Consider the following 21,308-nt stretch of genomic DNA (forward strand, 5'->3'; position numbering starts at 1 on the left):
GAGAGGCATTGAGTGAATTCCAGGCTGCGGCTTTGCTTCCACGTGCCCCTGCTGCATTTACCTGTATTTAGTGCATGTCTCTGACTCAGTGTTTACTCTTCAGTGTTTAAACATTCCCTAGAAATTAAATCTTTTAAGAACATTATTCTTTACACCAAGTGCTTGTAGAAGCCCAGTTGTGCAATGCCTACGCTCATGTATTGGCTGCTGTCTTCCTCCCTCAGAACAGAATTTATGGTGGCAAAGCAAAGCAGCAGCCACAATTAGAATTTCGGTACTACAGTGCTGAAGTCTGCTTTCAAAATAGCGGTGTCTCCATGCTCCAGAAATACTCCATTGTCCCTTGCTTTAAGTTTTAGAGCTGGGGTGCAGCGATGGTTATTTGGCACGCACATGAGGGCTGCATTGGTGCTGAGGGCAGAAACCTCAAGACTCTCCGGATACCTGAGTCCTTGGTTGCTGCCAGTCTCCTGCTTTGCCAGCCAAAGCTGCTAGCTTGTTGGAATAGAGTAGTGTCTTTAATTTGCATAGATGGAGTGGCAGTGATAAGACTGTGACACCCATTGCTGCTTCTGACTTTTGGCCCTTTGCCACGAACTGTCACCAACCTGGGGTTAATAGCTGTGTGTGATATTTGGAAAGCAGTGGGTTGCTTGGGTGTTTAGCGTGAAGCTCTGGAACTGTCCTGTCCTTACCTGAATCAACTCCTCTGAGGAGCTGTGTTGTGCTTCAGCTTGTACAGAAAGGTGAATCATGAACATGAGATCTGACTTCCCAGTTGCTGTGATGGTTTGGTTCTCTCTTAGAAGAGTACAGGTGGTGATGTTGCCTCTGCTTGCCAGTAAAGCCGGAAATAAAATCTCCACTCTGTCCCTTACGATAGCCCTTGATCAGGGCTCTTTCCTCTTTGCAGATGAAGGCTTACCTCCTTTGCTTCCTGAGCTGTTGGGAGGACTCCTCAGCTTATCCACCTTCAGAAGGGGAAAACGTGCATCTCGAGGGCTCTCGCTGGCTGCTTGAGCGGTGTGAGGAGGTATTGTGTGTTGTAGGACTGTGAGGTCCTTGAGGACAGGAGATTTGCAGAAGTGCCCTTGGTCTCCAAGGCTCTTTCCTCTGCGATGAAGTAGTAATCAACATCCGGCACAGGTGGAAGCATGCCAACCCACATGGGAGCCAGTTTGCACGGGTGGCTTCGGCAGTCTTTTCTTGTTGCACAGCAGTTGTCCATCTGGGTGCCCTTTTGCTCAGACCACGCTGTACCATGCTTCCCTGAGAGACCGTTGCTGTATCGTGTTTTGGCTTTGAAGTAGGCTTTCAACTCCTGAGTATGTTATCTGTGGGTTTAAGTCATTTCTACCGATAAGAGAAATCAGGTACTATTGTTGGAAGTGGCTTGTAGGCTTCTCGAGTGTTGTAATTCAGTTCTACACTGAAGTGAAAGGTGATTCTGTAAAAAGTTAGTCTGTGCAGTTACTGCTGTGGAATGAGCTTCTGTCTTTGTTATGAAACAAATTTAAATTTTAAGCTAATCTTTCTGGTTTTGGGGGGAGAAGCAAGCTTCCTAAAGTTACAAGAGGCAGGTACTGTGTTCTGACATCACTGGCAACCCTTAGTGGAAATAACTGCAAGGGTGTTTTTGTGCTCAGCGAGCTGTGAGCTTCTCACTTGCTAAGAGCAAGGAAATTTCTGACTTGACTTAGGTATTCCCCCTCACCCTTTGGTGGAAATACCACTGCAGAACATGGGTTTATTTTAAGCCAAGCTTTATGATGGAACATAAGTTGCCAACCTTGCATCTTCCTTTGTACTTTTATAAACTGCTGAAAGCAGAAGGGTGGAGGCAGCCAGTGGTTTTCCCGCCTTACAGGGTGTTTGGGGAAGATCAATAGGTTGGAAACGTCAAACAAGTTGAGCTTCAACTTTGCCATTCCTGTTGTGCCCAGAGAGGCTCTCCTTTTCAGCAGTGTCCCCACAAAAGTTCCTTGCAGGGCAGGGTGACCAATGGTAACAGTGGAGTGAGATCCCAGCTAGGCGGTTCCCTGGGTGTGCTGGTTTATGGACATCTGTACCACCATGCTGCCTGTTCCCTTTCTGGCAGAGATGCTGCTGTGACCGGATTGAGGTTTTAAGGTCGCTAATTTTAATATCTCTAGTAATTGTCTTTCTGCGTCAGTGCAAATAACGGGAAATAGATGGGGTGGGAGCACGGGGGAGGCAGCTTTCCTGAAATTTTTGGTGCTAACGCTGGCACAGTGTGGTTTGCTACTACTGCAAAGCATGTGCAAGACTAGGGCGAGGAAGGGGCTACCCAGTGCTTGGATTTTTTTTTTTTATCTTGGTTGTTGAGGGTTAATGTGTTGAAGGCTACATTCCTTACAGTTTCACTTTTGGCTTCTCTTCCTAAAAATTTCCACTTCATTTCATAACAGTTTTGGAGTGAGGGGTGGTGATACTCTGGAACCTTTGCTGAGTCTGAAAATGTTCTTTTGTGTAATCAGGGGGATGGAGGCAGCCACGGTTGTTTTCAGGCCCAGGGGAGGGTGGAAAAGATCTTCCTGACAGTAACATTAACCCGCCCTAGATCAGCTAATTGAGGGATTTTTAATTAACTGAAGGAATGGAGATAGTAGGTAGAGGCAATGTTTTTGAGAAGAAAATTGCTTTCTTCTGTATTCTTCTAACTGCAAGGAAAATTCTGTCATTTTAGGGCTACAAATTTGTGTTGCATTGGTTTGATCATTTCTATTCTCTTTTGAACCAAATGCAGACTAAAGTTACTAGGTTTTGTAGGCACGTAGTAAACTTATTATTGACGGAGACCTCCCTGAGAGGTGAACTACAGCCTTTCAAGAACTGTTCCGAGCAGGCAGTAGTTGAACTGTGTGCTAAGTGAATCCGCAGCAGAGATGCTGTGGTTGTCTACCCCTTGCTGCTGGCTCTGGGCCCGATTCACAGAGTCGCTTTGCACAAGCAAACGTTTGCTGTTGCTTGGGTCTCCCCTCTGGAGGTGTGCAGATCTGGTGCTGCCCTGAGATATGAAACCAGCGTTCGTTAGTTGATACTGTGTGTATTGGTGCCTTACGTGCGCACAAATACTGGACTCTTTGAGCATAATGACTACATGGCTTTGTACTGAAAGCACTTCGAGCATATCTGTTACAATTCTGCCTCACAAGCTGATAACCTGATCTGGAGTGTCTTTGTTAGGCTATGCTGCGACATGAGAAATTTTTCTGAGATTCACGCTTTAATTGGCTCAGATGCTTCATCAGTTCTTAAAGTTCAGCCTGTAGGTGTTTGGGGATGGTTTTGGGGGGGTAAAGAGGATGAGTCGTCCGGAGAAAAAATGAGCTCTAACGTCTGGCATAGAAGGTAAGAAATGCTTAGCCTTCATGGTGCTTTTTATCTTCAAATTGCTGTACCTTTCCCAGAGGTGGGCATCTTCTCTCGGCTGGTCTATGCTAGTTCGGTTGTGACACTGGCACTCCACCACTGCCTGCATTTTTCACAAAGAAAAGGACTGCTCCCAGAAGAAACGTTTATACGGGCAGAAGTTGCCCAAATTAAAGCAGATGTTGAATGGGTTGGCTGCTGCTGAGAATACATTAATCCTGACGGCTAGTACAGTCTTGCAAAGCAGTGGATATTCATCATAAATGCACACGTACACTGCCCTCAGCATTTAAAACACCGTCATGCTGAGGAGCCTGGGAGCCTACATCTCCAGATGTACCAAGTGGATGGTGCGTTTCATGCTAAGCTGTAAGAAAGTGCCATTTACAAGACATCTTGTGACGGGGACGCTGCTTATTTGTTCCCATAGAAACTGCCATCTAATCATGGCAAACTGTATAAAGGCTGTTGCTGGAAACGCAGTGTCTAAAAATTTCTGAATACATCATCTAGATCTGGCATTTTGCTTCATCCTTCACTTTCCAGTCGAAATCTTGGTCTCTTCCCGCTCAGTATACTCCAGATCCTGTAGCATTAATGCATTTGGCACCTTTAAAAATAATGGCAGAAATAAAGGGTTTACTATCACATTCTAGTTGTGATCTTGGAGGTACTGGGTGAGGGAGCAGTGTTTACTGGCATACAGAAACTGAATGGGGAACAAGCTCGTGCCCTGGAAGAGTCTCTCACCCTACCCATACCCCTGTAGAGTAATGAAGGGCACGTGCAGTGTCAGCACGCTCTGCAGCTGGGCAGTCTGTCTGTCTCCACGCAGCCAGGCTGCAGGGCTGCTGTGCTCTCCAGCGTGCCTCCGGTCGCAGCTGTGTTGAAGGTGCAGCCCCTGCAAACAGCATACTGTTGGTGCACACAGGAACATTTTCTGCATCTGAAATCTTTAACTTTGATGGGTTGTGTGCAAAACCTTGACATGCTGATAGCTAACGGCTGCCTTAGGACTTTGCCTATCAGATGAGATTTTTTTCATAGCTCTGATTTCATTGTCTTTCTGGTCATTTCACAGCCTTTATAAATGGTGACATGTGGATATTTGTAGTTGTGGAAGAAGTTGACAATTGCTAGGTGCCAGTTCCTCAGTGCAGAGCATTTGGCATTCTTGCTGGCATCATGGGAGCAGAGCTAGCTGCAGACCCTTTGAGAAGTGCTCGTGATTCACTGGGGGGTACCCTGGCATGAGACTTTAGTGTTTGGCAGTCACTGAGTTGTAGCAACGTTACAGCGTAGCTCCCTTATCTGCAAGTGTGTGCTGTAGTATTGGCTATTGCTTTTGATTTATTTTGAATATCCAAGTAGATTCACTTCGGTATAGAAAAGACCTAACGCTTACAGGCTTAGGAAAATACCTGTGCAAGTTTGCATTTCAGAGCCAAGAATACCATATTCCCAAATGGACTTGATGGCATATGAAGGGGAATAGTGATTCATTCCATCTTATCTGTCGCTTTCGATTTTCTCTGATACTGTGATCCCAATGTGATATTTAATGTTCTTATAGCCTTCTTCTTTAACCAGGAGCTATTATGCTTCTGAATATTACTGCACATAATGTAATTCCATATTAAAAATATTGTGAATGCTGGCATTGCTGCAGAACCTGGCCTCCTCCCTGGAATGTGGGCATAATTCGGTGTAATAGCTCAGCACGGAGCCACTGCCGCTTAGGCTGTGGCGAGGCAAAGGGAATGGGCCGCTGAGGTTGAGTGAAAGGGATTGTTATATGGGATGACAGATTCCTCTGGAGGTTGTTGCTGTTTGCAGAAGGGAAGCCAAAACATCAGTGCTTAATATCTTCCAGAAGTCCTCTGCTTTAACCCTTAAGGAGCCTCAAGAAATAAATTGGAAGCTGGTGCAAAGGCTCCCTGTGGCTCTGCTGCACATCCTGGTGCAGTTATTTTTCCTGATTGCAACTTACGGCAATAGGATTTCTTGCATTGTATGGAAGACTGGTGAGCCAAACCAGAGATGTTCTTGCTGCGTGCGTGTTGCTCTTGTTAAAAAATAGCCAGCTACTCTGACTTGTTGAGAGAGAAACCTGTTGCAGTGCACCAGTGCGCTGCTCAGTACGTGTTTCTGACATGAGCGAGGTTAAGGTTTTCCCTCTTCTCATTGGAGACCTGTCAATCTGAGTAGTGATCTTGGCATTATAAGTATTGCTTAACAATATTCAAACCCCAAAGTACAGTATGTTTCTTGACACCACTTCATGCACACCGTCTACTAACTTTACTTGCTTCTGAGCTTTTGTTTTTTAATAATCCAATCCACTTGCATTCAAACCAGAGTCTAATTTTAAGCTGCGTACCTGGAATGTACTGCTTTTCCTTGTCCCTTGCGTTTTTAGGTCATGACTGAATGAGAGCAAAATATCAGTCCAGGGGAACTTTCAATAACACTTTTAAAACCTGCTTGTTCTAATATCCTAGCAGTTTTGTGAAGACTTCCTATTGATATTTGAGACGGGTCTTTCCCTAAAAATCTGGAAGGTAGACTGTGAGTCTCGTTCCTCATCTGCCCTCAAACGAGTTCTCTGTTGCAGCAAGTACAGCTTAGTTTCGCAGCAGGCGGACCCGTGGCTGCTGCTGTACAGCATTCTTGGTGCGTAGCCTGCTGTGACAGATTTCTTCCTGCATGCGACTACATTTCCAAAACTCTGCTGCTAAGCAACTCGGTCCAAGAGTCTAGTGTTGCTCTAACGCAGTGCCAGTGAGTAACAGTCTCGTATGATTTCCTCTAGCTCTGCTGGCTGCAGGCAAGAGCATTAGCAATGTAAGAAATGGTCTCGTTGGAGTATAGGTGATCTTGCAAGCAAGTCTTGAGTCTGGCCCCTGAAATGAGCTGGATATATCGGTTGGTGTGCTTGCTGCTTCAACTGTCGCTTGGTTCTAGGTGAAGCAACAGTAAATCAGTTGCAGCTTAAGAGTTTGCACCTGTGCTCCTGCAAGGTGCTCTTACTTTGGTGTGGTACATGGTAATGAAGTTTTGGTGATTGGGCACTGATGGGCTTTTTAGTTTTAGCAACACGGGCCCTTTGACAGGCCCTCTAAATCTTAAACTGGCAATCTCAAGAGAGGTTAGGAGTCGTGTGTCTGAATGGTAGTCAGTTACAATGTACAACTAACATCTCCTGTCCCAATACTGACAAATGGGTATTAATGGCGTTGGTAAGCTGAATCTTGTTTTTATTGAATGCTTAACCTGCAGTGCAACCTTGAAGCTGACCCGCTGGGCTGGGGGTCATCCTCATCTGCCAGCTGGAGGTGGCTGTGAGAGGGGTGGGAGTGGAGGGGATGGAGGGAAGGGAAGGAGTAACCATGGAAAGCGTTCACATGTGGAAGTGCCCAAAAGAAACAGTTGATGGCGTTAGTCGTAGATGATCCAACGCACTCCTCCATACGGATTTTATTTGCTTATTCCTTCACTGGGCTTTTCAGAGAGGCTGTGAGGTACACAACTCCGCATTTGAAAAAAGACCGTACCAGCATTGAGTGGAAGCGTGGAAGTCATGTCTTCAACCTAGTGCCAGTCGGTATCATTCTGGGTGTAATTCCTGCAAGTCAGGGAGACCCCAGCACTTAATAACAGCAAGCTTTTCTCAGAAGTGGTCTAATTTTCCTGATACTGTTACAGCCTGCTGCATTATGTTGGATATTACTGCGGGTGTCTGACACGTGTCAGACTGATACTGTAAATGAATTCATTGTAGTCTCCTCCCCTCTCCTGTCTTTGCAAACAAAAGAACTATGGTAAACCCAGGGCATAAATGCCCTCTGAGGTTAACTGACATGTCTTTGGTCTCACCTGGTTACAGTCAGGCATTTTGTAGTGGTCTGGGGGACTGTGCTGTCTGCTGAGCTGTAATGCAGCACCGGGATTTCTTTTAGTTGTTAGAAGCTGTGAAATATGGGGGAGAGGAAATCTAATGTACATTTGAACTTGCAAAAAACTTTACATTAAATACAAATGACAACGTTGAACACTTTGGCAGAGTCATGCATGCATTTTCTGGAAGAACCCTGGAACAACCGCGGCAGTGTTGGGTGATGGCAGTGTGCTTTCTGATTAAGTTCCCCTTAGTGACCATGTGCCAGGGCATGGGATTGAACTCTGCTTGGGAAAGGTGTTTTGACTTTCTTCTTGGCAGTGGCTTTGCCTCCTCTTCTTGCTGGCTCTGTCTCCCAGGCAGCCCAGCCTCCCGTGGGATCCTGCCCCATGGCGTCCTGCTGCCTCTCCCCCTCCTTTCCCAATCTTCCCCTTGGACGCTCAGCTCTTGCCATCTCTGCCGAGGTGCGGAGCGGAGCACATACGAGCTTCTTTGTGCTTCCCCTCCTACATGCAGCGTGATGTGTGCCGCTCTGCGTGTGTGGGAAATATGGCTGATAAAGGTAAGAACGTTGTCATCTCCTTTTCCTGGACTTTTTCTCCATTCCCCTTGATTTAAAGTGAGATCGGTGCCACATCCTGATGGCCAGTGTTGCATAGACATGACCCGACCTTACTGATTCTGTGCTTTTGGACAGAAGTTCAGCTGCTTAACTACTTTATGGGTGGAGAGCGATTAAGAAACCAGTTTGAATGCAGTGTCCTGAGGTGGAGGTTAACCTGTATTGAAAGGGGACCAAGGTGCGCAAGCATCCTCCCAGATTTTGATTCACCTCTTGGCTTTGCTTGTGTGCAGGTTGCTGGGAGGCCAAACTGTAGCATAAGCAAGAGCCCGGTCAGGCCTAAGCAGAAATGCTGCATTCCCATCTGCTGGCCAGAGTGACTGGATTTGAGCCTCTTCTTACAGAATAGTCAAGCTTACGTGACTGGGATCTGCTTTTTCACATCGCATTTGACTAGTTAACTGGTTTACATCAATTTAAATGTACCTCCATAAAGTTCTGCACTAGTTTAACTAAGCTCATTCAAAAACCGGTTTTAATTAGCAAGTGCAGTCTTTGTGTAGTAAGTGCCAAGATTGCTTTTAATTTGCATAGAACCCATGGAGGTAGCGCTGCAGACTGTCAGCAGATCGTACGGCTGAACCACAGCACTGTTCATTGCTGAATTTTCATTCCTTTCACTCCAGCAAACCCACACAGTACTTGCATTGCCTCGGCAGATCCCCCTGTAATTACTGTAGGGCCACTGCAAATGCTACGAGCAAAAGCTGCATTCCCATTAAATGCCTGTATGATGTGTTTTACACCCGCAACTCAGGTTAGATGTGACCAGATAGTGGCCTAATTTGCAACTTGAGTTTTGTGAACCAATTACAGCCTGCACTGGTTTGGGAGATCTCAATCTCTGCCATAGAGACTCTCATTAGATCAAAGATCCTGAGGTGAAAACAAGATATAAAGAAGTCAAGGAAGAGCTGTGCTGGGGGGTCCAACAGCGGTGGGGAGAGGGGTCTTTACTTGGCTTTTACCTGAGCTGCTTTTCCTTAGGCTTAGGCTAACTATTAATACCAGTTCTTAGACATTCTGCATTTATAGTCAAGGTATGAAGGAGTTCAATTAAATCACATAACCAGGCATTCAGTTCTTTGTGCCTGCTATCTGTGGATGGACATGTGGACATATTTAAGCGTAGTAGTGCAGGCCATCACTGTAGGCTGCCATTTGTGGGTGTGGTTTGCTTTTTTCCCTTGACTAGGATAAATAAATAATTTTCCATACCACCTCTAATTCATGGTTCTGACTCCTGTGAAGTTCTTAGACTTGCATCTGTTAAGCATTATAGTAATTTTATAAGGCTTCTGAACTAAAAACGAATTACTCGCACAGATGTCAGCTGAAGTTGTGGAACTGTAGAGTTTTTCTGCTCTTGTTACAGTGCTAAATGAAAAGATGGAGAGGTCAGTCATAATATAAACATGGTACAATGGGAACCTGACGGAATTTAGGAGAGACAGGAATTGTGTGCATATACCATACTTTTGTTTGAATTGGTTAGGTGTGACTACCTGTAATCTGGTTTCCTAAGGCTTGCTCTACCTTTGGCTCAATCCAGTGTAGTCTCTTGCTGTAGCTGAGGAAGAAAAGGCAGTAGTGGCCAGGACCAGGAGATTCAACATCTGACCAGAAGTTAGAAAAGATTCTGGAAATCTTGCCTTTAAGGAGGATAAAGGCTGGAGGTAGATGTGGTGTAGCTTAAGGAATTCCTGTGCCTAAGCTGTGGATGGCTGACCTCCTTGCTCACAGTTTGGTCTTCCAAAGTTCTAATCAGCCTGAAGACCAGGTAACCAACTGAGCTGCCATCAGGTTTTGTAGTATTATGTAGTAATACTGTACAACCTAGACGTGCTCTTCGCAACAAACCAGCAGCAGATGGCTGGGGCAGTTCTGTGCGAAGTACTGCAGCCTGTCCCTCTGCACTGCCTCTTCTCAGGTCTTATGTTTGCAGTCTGAGGTGATACTTCATGGTGTGTGCCTGCTGCAAGCCGAAGAACTTGGGCTTGCAGCACCTCCGACTTGCAGAAGGAGCTTCTTCATGCACTGAAACAGTTTGTTTATCTAATTGGCATCTCCGGTTACAATTCCCTTGCCTTTCCCTGCAATCTTAATGCCCTTAATGCTGTTCAGCAAGCCTGTGATGTAGTTCGTGTTAGCATGTTCGGCAGCTGATGAAGGTAACTTAGAATCTCTCTGTTGTTTCCTGCTGTTACCCCAGGTGATGAAATAATTAGGAGAAGCTCTACAGAACCACACTGTTGCTGACCTGTGATGCAAGGTAACTGTGACAAGTGGAGGAGAATACAGTTCCTGGAAGCCACTTTTAGCAATGCGATCAAGCTTGCTCGTTGCTTGCATAACATTATTGCTGTGTCTGAATGTGCAAGAGCATACCTGTCATCCCTTGCACCTTTCAGAATAGGAAAGGAAAGAACTTGCATTTGGGATTAAGTCACCATTTGACACTTAAGTTCATGCTGTGAAGCAGTGTGTTTGGGTGGGGGGCATTCAGCTCTTGTATCTGTTTGATAGTTTCTTTTTGAAAAGAGAAGCTGCAGCTGCTAGCGTAGTGTTAACACAAGACTGGAAAATGAGGAATTGGTATTTTGATAGTCAGCACAGGTAAAGGCTGGGCTCCTAGGGGATGCTGTTAGATGAGTTTCCCCGGCTGCGACGGTTCCAACCACATTTGTAGGCTGTTGTGCGTGTGCTGAAATGATGAGATTTTCTTAACTGGGTTTAGCTGGTATGCTGAGCTGTAGATGTGAATGTGGGGTTTGTGCTTCTGTCACTGAAATCCCAGTTCTGTTCCCCTGGGGCCAAGGAAGGGTCATAGCAGAGTACAGCGTTCACACAAGCAGGGTATTAACATAGCAGCAGGCCAAGAGGATTTGGACGTATTGACTTTTCTCAAAACGCCATCAGTATTTTCTTCACCTTGTGCAAGACACAAGTCACTGCATTGATTCTGAAGAGGGATGTGGACAAGGTGATAACTTCCTTCCTGAGCAAATGCAACTTTTCTGTACGCATCTCGGTCCACAGTTTCCTGCTTTCAGTTGCTGCCAATATTTGTGTTTGTGCCACCTCCAAAAGCCACTGATTTTGCTGCAGACTGGCCTTGTTTTATCTGCTACGTCACTTTTAGTTAGGTGGTTTCTGCTAGTTAGTTAATTCTGAGGAGGAGATGCCTCTGTTTTGTCCATGAGCTTGTCAAGAGAAGTCTCACTGGTTCAGCAGCAAGCTATTGTCTGGGTATCTAGATTGTCAGTTAGAGTGTATCTTTTTTGTCGAGTGTTTTCTTATGACTATAAACTGTACAAATTGCCTATTTGCATCTAGAGGGATCACTTTTAGTGACCCTAAACACACAAACAGACTTGTGATGACAGCTTGCTTGCAAAACATGTGTCTCTGCCATCCAACTGTCCATACGGAAATGCGGCGTTGCTGTAGAGTGACATCTATCAAGCTGAGCTCCCGAAAAGGGACATGACCGGCAGTAGCCTAGAGTTCAAGTTTTGTTTTTATCACAGCTGTGTGTCCATATGCCAGTTAAGTGCCTCCACATGTAGCTAATATGCATATCATCTTCTGTATATACTTGCTTGCTTATCTGGTCTGCAGAGCTCTTCTGACTATACAGCTCTAATGCGGGGAAAAAGGCAGTGGCGGAGCCTGATCTACGGCATGGGATACATGATGACACCGGAGTGTGTAGTGTGGTGCAGGTCAGCCGGAGAGAGTAAACAGCCGAGCTTCAGCCCCATGGTAGGTGCATTGCAGCCACTCAGTGCTCACCATTCCACTTGCAGCAAAGAGAAGGTATGGAGGATGCTGTATTTAACATCTAAATATGACTGTACCCTAGAGGTTTCCTTGTGCTGTCAGTGCTGGGACCGGACAGCCATGCTTTGCAGTTTCCTTCCACTGCTGATGTCAGGTTTTTCACTTTTGAGGGTTTTGTTTTGTTTTGTTTTTTCTTTTTTTCCCTCTGTCTTAATTCTGGTCTCTGCTAACTGGAGTTCTGAAGGTCCTGTGCAGCTTCGGTATCTGCTTACAGGAGTGATTTCTACCCCTCCAACAGCTGCTTAATCCGAACAGGCCATGTTCCCAAGCTTCCCAAGTGTTTCTGGCAGGCAGGAGCAGCTGGAAGAAGTTCTTCTCTGTCCATCCCTCTGACAGCTTATCTTGTCAGCCTAGTAAGACTGTAGCTCTACCCGATGGAAAGGAGAGGGCTTCTTAGCTGACATAACTTGCAAACATAGAGGGAACCCAGGTGCCTGCCTTTGCATTTAGATTGGCCTTCTCCAGGTTTATTTATTCATTAGTCTAAAGACCTGCACTGGTGACAGCTTTTCATTCATTTGTACTCAGCCATGTGCCCTCACAGAGAGAACAACATGGGAACCAAGTTGCGTGGACAGGTTCATCTACAGCAGAATACACGCAGTGAATGTTTATTGAGGGTTTTCCAGGAGGAATTTGGAGCAGGAGGACTCCTTGGAACAATTCTAGGAAATGTGGTTCTCCTAAATAAACATGTTGATTTTTTTCAATGCAGTCAATTTGTCGGTGCCATCTGTTGGCTCTTGTTACATTGAGGAGATCAATTGCTGACTTATGGAAACACTTACTGGCATAATTATACTTTTATAATGATTACTGATTAGACTGATCACATGGTCACATTCCGAAAGAAGTGGGGTTTTTCCTGATTTTTAACGTAGGCTGCTATAGAAACAACTGACCCGAAATGGAAAAGGTGGTTTCTTTATGGAATGATCATCCATGCAGGAAACTTTAATTATAGTTAATTATAGTTATAATTAGATCTAAGCAAATGTGTGGCATGAAGTAATAGGTGTTAGCCCAGGACAGGGTCTTTAGCTTTTTCCTTTGTTCACTGTGCAGAAGAAAAAGGAAACGTTCGCTGTTTCATGGCTTCTTTCCACTGAAAACAGATGTTTTGCTCCTACCTTTTTTCCCCCTCTCATATACTTGCCAAGAAGTTGGAACAGTTAGGAGCATGGTGGCTGTCCTCTCCCTGCCCCTGCGCCACCCCCGTCCTCCTCCTGCCCATCCACCTGGACACCCAGCAATTTATTTCCCTTCTTGTTAGCAGGGCAGTATTGATTCAAGGAAGTCTGTATGAATATTAGCCACGCTTAGCTGATAAACAGGATATCTATATAATTTTAATTCCTGCAAGTAGGTATTCTCTCTTACACCGAGACTTGTGCCTTGTTTAGGAGACTCTCACTCTTGGCATTGTCTTCTAGTTCTGGTGGCCACCAGATTTTAAAATCTGGTCTCTCAATGCAAAATAGGAATGTATAATTTTGGGGTGCAGTGAAAGCAACTTGCTGTTTTGGTCTGAAATATAGTTTCTGGCCCTCTTGACTTGCCATTTGATGCAGGGGGACATGTTGATATTGGGGATAACTGCTTGTGCCCTTTTGGCCTTCCAGAGTTTCAGTTCCTCTCCTTTAGTTCCCTAACCACCCCTTTTGCTTTCATGCTGTCGTGGTTTAGCCCCAGCCAGCAACTAAGCACCATGCAGCCGCTCGCTCACTCCTCCCCCCCAGTGGGATGGGGAGGAGAATCGAAAACAAGTAAAACTCATGGGTTGAGGTAAGAACAGTGTAATAATTGAAATAAAATTAAAATAATAACAGTAATGAAAAGGAAGATAACAAAAAGAGAGTGAAATATAATCCAAGATGGACAAGTGATGCACAGTGCAGTTGCTCACCACTCACTGACTGATGCCCAGTTAGTTCCTGAGCGGCGATCCCCCCCTTGGCCAACTCCCCCCAGTTTATATACGGGACATGACATCACATGGTATGGAATATCCCTTTGGCCAGTTTGGGTCAGCTGTCCTGGCTGTGTCCCCTCCCAACTTCTTGTGCCCCTCCAACTTCTTGCTGGCTGGGCATGAAAGGCTGAAAAATCCTTGACTTAGTCTAAACACTACTTACCAACAACTGAAACCATCAGTGTGTTATCAACATCCTTCTCATACTAAACCCCAAACACAACATTATACCAGCTACTAGGAAGAAAATGAACTCTATCCCAGCCAAAACGAGGATGCATGCTAATCTGTGGTTGAAATTTCCACTATTTCTCACAACGCTTTTGCCTGGCATGCACACATACTGAGCACAGCTTTAGAATAGAAAAAAAAAAAATACAGAGCAGTGTTCAGCTGAAGCGCACCAGAAGAAAAATCTGGAAATGCAATGGATGAGCTTTCTGGCCCTGAAGAGCAAGACCTCCGCAGTGTCTTGCAGGCATCAGTTTGAACACCTTACCTTCTCTCTACCAACTGTTGTTTTTAGCAACTTAGCATTTTTTCCAAGTAACGATTTCTTCTTCAAATTACTGGTGTAAGTTTTACTTGGATTCAAGAAGGAAAAAATGAAACGTTTAGAAACGGAGGGAACACTTTGTTAATTGGTAGCAGCATGTATGCTCCAGAGTTGGCATGTATCCTACTGCCTGTAAGCTTCATTAACTTTTGATAAAAGAACAGTTAATTTTTCAGACTCCTTTTTTATGGATATTTCATTGTTTAAGAAATTAGATCATGGTTTTCTTCCACTTGTAGCCAAATTTGTGCTTTATTTAATGACGTTTAGTCTTGCTCACTCCTCTCTATTTTATGTGGTATTTGCAAGCATGAGGGAATGCACTTGATTTTGGGTTTAGGATTTTAGTGTTTCATGAGACTACCTGAAACTGATTCTTTTTGCATAAATAATACTACAGAGTGCTAGTTCTAGTGGCGCCATAAACATTAGTGTTCCCTTCGGTTGGAGTGGGAAGCCTATTTGCCTGTACTTTCTTGATGCTTTCTCCTGGGGTGAGATGGTTTTGTGATGGCAGCAGCAAGTTACTGCTAGCAGGAAGAACTGCAACCAAAAACTGCAAACTTGTGTGCATAACCTGCATCGAGAGCTTGGAGGATGGAGCAAAACCCAGGAGGAGGAGGAGAAGGAGAAGGAGGAGGAGGGTGTGCAGTTGCAGGGGCTCTTTCCTGGTTGGGAGGCTTAGGCAGGGCAGACTTTCCCAGCGGAAGGAAAGCATGCACTTAGCAGGGCAGAATCCATTGTGGTTGTTTCCCTGTGACCAAGTTTTAGATGAAGTCAGTCTGGCTGATGTGACCAGAGGACTTCAGCCAGTCTTTTTTCTGTTGAAATCCTGAATCATCTTTCAAGGGAAGGGAGAATATTAGCCAGCTGGGAAATGCAGGAATGGAGAAACCAACTCGGTCTGTTCTGGAAAGCCTTGAAACCACTCCTTCCTTCTGGAAAAAAAGCAATCCTCTGAAACAAACTAAAGAGGAAACCTCTGAAACAAACCAAGTAAAGTACCTCTGCAAAGCCCCAGGTGAAATGCAAGCCCCTCACCCCTGAAATTCCCTGTGCTTTCCCTTCTGCGGTGAGCACAGGGGAGGTTTCCTACTTCCACCCTCGCATGTTCATGAGGACGCTCTGAATTTCCCAAAACCAGAGCACAAGGTGGTTTCCCCAGGCTTTTTCAGGAGATTTTACCTTTTATGTTACATCGGTTGCTGGAGGCATTTGAATGGAATGAAAAGATTTTGAAGAAACCTCCTTGTAACTTTTGAGGATGGGTTTAGGTTTGCTCAAGGGCCACCCATTTGGCCAAACTCACAGTAAGATCTTCACAAGAAGACATTTTCTGGCTGGAGTTTGTGTTCCTTTGCTACCGATTCAGGTACTGTGTGTCTTGTGGGTTTCAGGGCACCACATGTAAAGCCCGCAGCATAGCAAGGTGACAAGTGTGGGGCAGGCAAGCATGTGAGATGGCAGCCTGGTTCTCCCTGCCCCGTGTTATCAGAGAGAAAAACAGAGTAATTCAGTTCTTCTGTTTTGTCTGGCCCTACGGACCACGGCGTATTTAATCAGCTGCTCTACATACCTTCAACTTGGACAAGAGTGTCAACTCAAGCCATATAATTAAGCTGGGAAATGAGATTTCCTTAGAGCAAATATAGAGCTGGGAAATGAGTAAGGAGTTTAGGAATACTCCAGATCTGTGGATTGTCATTTACATATTTGTGCCTGAAAATGACTCATGTCTCTTGGTAGACATCTTGGCTTCACTCTTTGAGGAAGCTTCCCTTAGCTTTATATATATATGTATGTATGTTTAAATTTTATAAAAACTCATTCTTGCAGGGAAAATGCTTGGTGAAAAGCATGTACTGAGTGGTTTCCAATCCCGCTCTGGCTCTCTTAACTTTTCCAGTCTGCTCCTGAGCATTGTCCTTGAAACTGTGTGGTACAGATCTACCAAAACCCTAGCTAATGAAACATGTGCTTGTCGCCTGTCTGCTGCTCAGCAGAGGATGAGCTGCAGCCCAGAGTGCTGCCAGCCCAGAACAGGACAGCAGCGGCTCGTCACCCTGTTAATCACTGCCGGTTAGTGCTTGGCAGCCTCATGGAGTGGGGTCCCATTCTGCCGTTTCACCTTGTGTCTCGGCTCTAGCCCCGTTCCTGCCAGCAGCTTCTAGTGCCGAGTGCCAGACCTGGCTGCCTTTCAGCTTCTGTTCTTGCTGTAGGAAGCATGCTCAGTGACTTAGAAGTCTGGAATCGTTCCTGTACTCTGAATTAAAGGTTTCAAATGAAAGAAACAGCTTATTGTACTTGGTGCCTTTTCGGGATTCTGCTGCGTTCTGCTTACATGCAGTGCACTTATTCCCCTGGCAGGGATTTTATCATAAAATATGAAGCTTAATTTTCATGTGCTTCAGATTGTTCCCTTAAAGATCGTAAAGATCCTTTTTTGTTTGTTTGTTTTTCTCCAAACAGCACCATGGCTGTTAGAGCATCGTTTAGCATTGCAGTTGGGGTTTGGCATGAGAGGAGAAGTACATGTGTTTTGGATCGTGTGCCACTGTGGTTTTTCGTCCATGGACATGACACGCCTTTGTGTGTGGAGCACTTGTCCTTGTCCCTAGCAAATGCTGGAGCCTGTTACAAGCTAAGCATTTATGTAATTGGGCTTTGGGCTCCTGTGTCAAATCTTTCTGGTTGTGCATCATCAGCGTTTTTTACCGCAGTGCTGCTTTGCATGCCCTTCCCCATGTCTTTGCATGATTCTGCAGTCTTCCTTGACAGAAGTTTTGTAAATTATGCTTTAGCAAAGCAACCAGGAGAAGATTTCTAAAAGCAGTTCTCTTCCCAGGGAGAGTGCCATCTCTAAGCAAGAAAACCTGCTGGTAGATATTAATTCAGCCCACAAATCTTGCACGAGGCTGGCACACTATAGCTGCTCGCTCACACTGATGTTTCTTGGTGGGGAGGAAGGTGCTTAACTCAAGGCTGAAATCTGATGTAGGAGCAGCAGAGCAAATGTTCCTCTGCCAGTAAGAGCAGCCTTTTCTCTCATCTGTTTGCTCTGGCAAGGTATCACACTGGCGGTTGCCTTTTCTCCCCTGCTAAACGTGGCCTTCCGGAAAAGATTCCTTTCCTTACTCTCTATGTGTGGATGAAACAGATGACAGAGTGGACTTGAGGGGAGGTACTTTTTAGCACAGAAGTGTCTCCCCATTTGGAGTCTGATGGCTTTACTGTCCATGCCCAAAAAAGCTGGGAGTCGCCAGTGCTGGGGAAGGATGCTCGGAGAACGTGGAGGGAAAAGAAGCAAGAGAGTCTTCAAGGCTGGAGAGCAGCTGACTGGAAGCACTTAGACTTGTTTAAACTATGTTAGTGTAGCATTATAGAGCACTTCTGCCTTAAAATAGGTAAATAAATACCTCAATTGTTAGAAGCCTGAACGCCCCCGTTTCCATCCCTGCTTGTATTTATCAGCCCAGTTACAGTGAGGTGTTGTGTGGATAACGCAATAGGGTCTGTTCCACTTGCGTCCGGATTTCAGTGCCTGAAAGCTGTTCCCCCGCTGTGTGGCTAGCTGGCAACTTCTCCATCTGTCTCGCTGCTTTTATGCCAAAGCAGTGCAGCTCTCGGGCTGATGTTTGGGCACAACCTCCAGCGGTAAGTTATCGCGACAGTTGCGAGGCTGAAGAGCGAAGCCGGGTGATGAGATCTAGGAAACTGGTTCCTTTGAGCAAACAACAAATGTTTGGACTCTCTTGAAATATATGCAGGAGTTCAGAAGTAACTTGCTTTTCGGCACAGTGTTGGGTGCCTCTGTGAACATGCTGTACTGCTGTAACGGGCAACAGCCTAAAAATCCCACTGCCTTCTGCAATGCTGCTCTTAAGGAGGTACCCTCTGTAGGGAAAATACACCGAGAATTAGGAAGCAAAGCTTCTTCCTGCCCAATTTGTGGCAAGCTGGCTGGATTCTGGGAGGCTGCTCAGATCCCAGGCCCTCTGAGGCAGGGACAACCTCTTCTGTTTTCGTACAGTGTTCAGCATGGCAGGGTCTTTTAAAAATGCTTTTCCTAATATGCAATTGGGTCAATAATCTCTCTTTTGTTTTCTCCTTCCGCTAGGTTGCTATAAAGATAATTGATAAGACACAGCTGGATGAAGAGAACCTGAAGAAGATATTTAGAGAAGTTCAGATCATGAAGATGCTTTGCCACCCACATATCATCAGGTTATACCAGGTAGGAGCACTCTGCAGTGGGTTTTCCATCCCTCTGCACGACAGCTTTATGCTGACTGTATAGTAATGCTTTCTCTAGGGTTATCCCTCCATTTCTCCTACGTGAAATAATGGGAAAGTCTTTTATGTTTTCAGGGTCTCAGGGAACTTTGATTAGAGGGGTGGGGGGAAAGTGTGGCTAATCCTTCTATTTTCTGGGAGATCACACTTCCGCTGTGGGCTGGCCTCTTGCCATTTGTTTGTCGCTATTGTGTGCTTTTCAGTTTCCCAGTTGAAACCAGATGCAGGCTCCCCTTCTCAATTTAAGGGAGAGAGTAAGTCTTACCCGCTAGCAGGACTGAAAGCATGTGAGTACTTGGGTCTCCTCTCTCTGCCCAGTTGCCCTGTGGCCCCAAGGACTTGCTGAAAGTCCTTCCCAGGGAGATCCCTGGAAGGTGATCAATAGCAGCGGCAGACCTGCTTTTGAATATTGTTTGCAGACTTCCTCCAGCTTGTTTGGCATCTTTACTCTGCAAACAAAACCACCAGAGACAGAATCCATGTGTGTTGCCTTTTACATACATATTCGGTGGTGCCCCTCGGACTGCACGATCAAATAGAACAGCAAGGAAGTTGCAACTGGCTGGAGACAAGCAGGCAGGAGAGTGATGGGAGCGGAGGAACAAAGGGGACCAACACCTTGGTGAAACGTTAAAAGCTGTTTCAGAAGCTGTTGGACAGATGAAAGACTCCTGCTCTGGGCCTTTCTGATACAAGGGCTCAAGCAGTGACTTACAACCAAAGAGTGCTAAAAAGTTCTGTGCAAACTCTCCTCTCTGTTGCTTGCAGTCCCAGTTCTGGGGAGCTGTGGGACAGAGGCTTCTTTCCAGGATCGTGCCAGAGCTGACCACTGACTGCCAGGTTCATGCAGAACTACCTGCGCCTTTGATGGAGCGGTGCACTTGCCAGAGGGCTCTCAGTCACAGGCTGTTTTGGGAATGGAGGGGACTTCCATCCAAGCTGTGGATGGAAGGTTAGCTCTTCTTTGGGCTGGTATGGAAAGTGGAGAAAGGACTGTCCAGGGCCCTTCCTGGGGACAGTTTTCAGGTGCAAGAGACTAATTAAAGATGGGTGATCTCCTGTTTGTGGCTGCCTGACTCGGATGGCAGGCATTGGAATGTGAAAAACTTGGAATCCTGGGGGAAATATGCTGGGGTTATTTCCTTTTGTAATGTAATGTTCATGTGCGCATTTTAAGGGAGAAGTTGTGGTAACCTGCAATAGAAGTTGCCATTCCCTACAATCAGCTTTTGTCTGTTCAAGCCCAGTCTGCTTCTCATCTGTGCCTGATAGATAGGAGTATTTAACGGGACTCCAAAGAGTTAAAACTGAGTAGAAGTGACAGAGGTTAATGTTTAGCTGTTTTGGCCAAACTGTCAAGTGTGAGATGCTTACAGCAAACACTGCAGAATTGCAGCACTTTAAAGGTACTTAGGGAATGTTTGTTTGCAAACTGACTCCTTAAACCTTTTTTTTCTGAGCCAAAAATCCCTTTTTCAACCTGTTTTATTCCATCTAAAGCTTTTGATATGATACTGAACAGGTGACACTTGTGGCTCAGCTTTGCTAAGGTGAGAAAAGAGTACCCACTGTGGAGCATGTTTCATCTGGCTGTTCTTTCTGGGTACTTTCAGTGGCATTTATTTTTAGATAAAAGCTACTAAAACCTGGAGTTGGGAATTCAGAGCCTTTCACAGCTTTTCATCAGGAATCTGACTTTAAAAATCACGTTTCCTTGAGCTTATAGAACTTAAAAGGTGTAAGTGAAAAAGGAGAAAGTGTCTATAATGCTAGCAGTCTATAATGTAAGAGATTCTGTCTAGAAACAGAAACATGCTTGAAAATATCTACTGAAGGCTTCTCTGGACATGTAGTATCGCCATTGAGTGGGAGCTGTACATCATGCCCTGTGACACTTGAGCAGAACTGAGGTTCATCTTCGTTATACTCTTAACATTCAGCATAATAGTGATCCAGCTGTTAAAGCAGCTGCCGTTGTCTGGATCAGGCTTGTATTTTTTAAAATATGAAGTCTGCGTGTTCGAGTCCTAATTCTTAGTAGGAACAAGCAGTGTGGGGCTCCAAGTGCCAAGCTTCTCTGTTGGGATAATAGTCCATGTTGTGTCAAAAAGTGAACTTTCACTTGTCTTTGAAACAGAGAAAAGCCAAAACGAAACCAAAATGTTTCCAGGCCTTTTCTAAACACCCTGGAGTATGCAAATGGACCTCTTAAACCTGGCACTGGAGGTTCAGCCCTGCAGTCCTGGAAATGAAACACGGTGGGTTTTTCCATTGACAAAGCCACAAAACCTGCTAAATAAATGGCATCAAATTTTGGAAAACACCCCAAGTGCGTACTTTCCTGAAGGCAGGTCACAAAATCTAATCCAGTCACAAAACAGCCCTCGGAGCCACCATTACCAAATCTGCAGGCAGGAAGGCATTATTTGCTGTTTTTTCTATGCTCAGTGCAATTGCGCGCCCTCACCCACTGTCTATTAAGCATTAAAAATGTAGTTGAGGCCTGTCTTTAGCATATAGTGCCTTGCCCTATGCTTTTCTTCTCTTCTGTATCCTGATAGGGCCTTTCCTAGAAGTTGTTCAGGACTCTGATGTCATTTTGGAGTATAGGTTTCACTAAAGGCGATAGAACTGCGCTCAGAAATCAGTTGTGTGCTTCCAAGAGTCCTGTGCAGCAGCTCTGCTGCGGTGTGGAGCGTGGCATTGCTCTCCATCAGCCCCTTGCTGCCTT

General features: G+C 45.3%; 1 protein-coding gene across 3 annotated transcripts in view; it reads left to right on the plus strand.

The window, feature by feature from the left end:
• Positions 1-21,308, plus strand: part of SIK3 (SIK family kinase 3) — a 92,245-nt gene that overhangs the window by 31,067 nt on the left and 39,870 nt on the right. For all 3 annotated transcript variants that reach the window (XM_075035168.1, XM_075035169.1, XM_075035170.1), the window contains exon 2: positions 18,402-18,518. In XM_075035168.1, the coding sequence (XP_074891269.1) occupies positions 18,402-18,518 (117 nt within the window). The remainder of the gene's footprint in view (positions 1-18,401; positions 18,519-21,308) is intronic.

This window comes from Buteo buteo, chromosome 9 (genome assembly GCF_964188355.1).
Source record: "Buteo buteo chromosome 9, bButBut1.hap1.1, whole genome shotgun sequence".
NCBI classification, from domain to species: domain Eukaryota; kingdom Metazoa; phylum Chordata; class Aves; order Accipitriformes; family Accipitridae; genus Buteo; species Buteo buteo.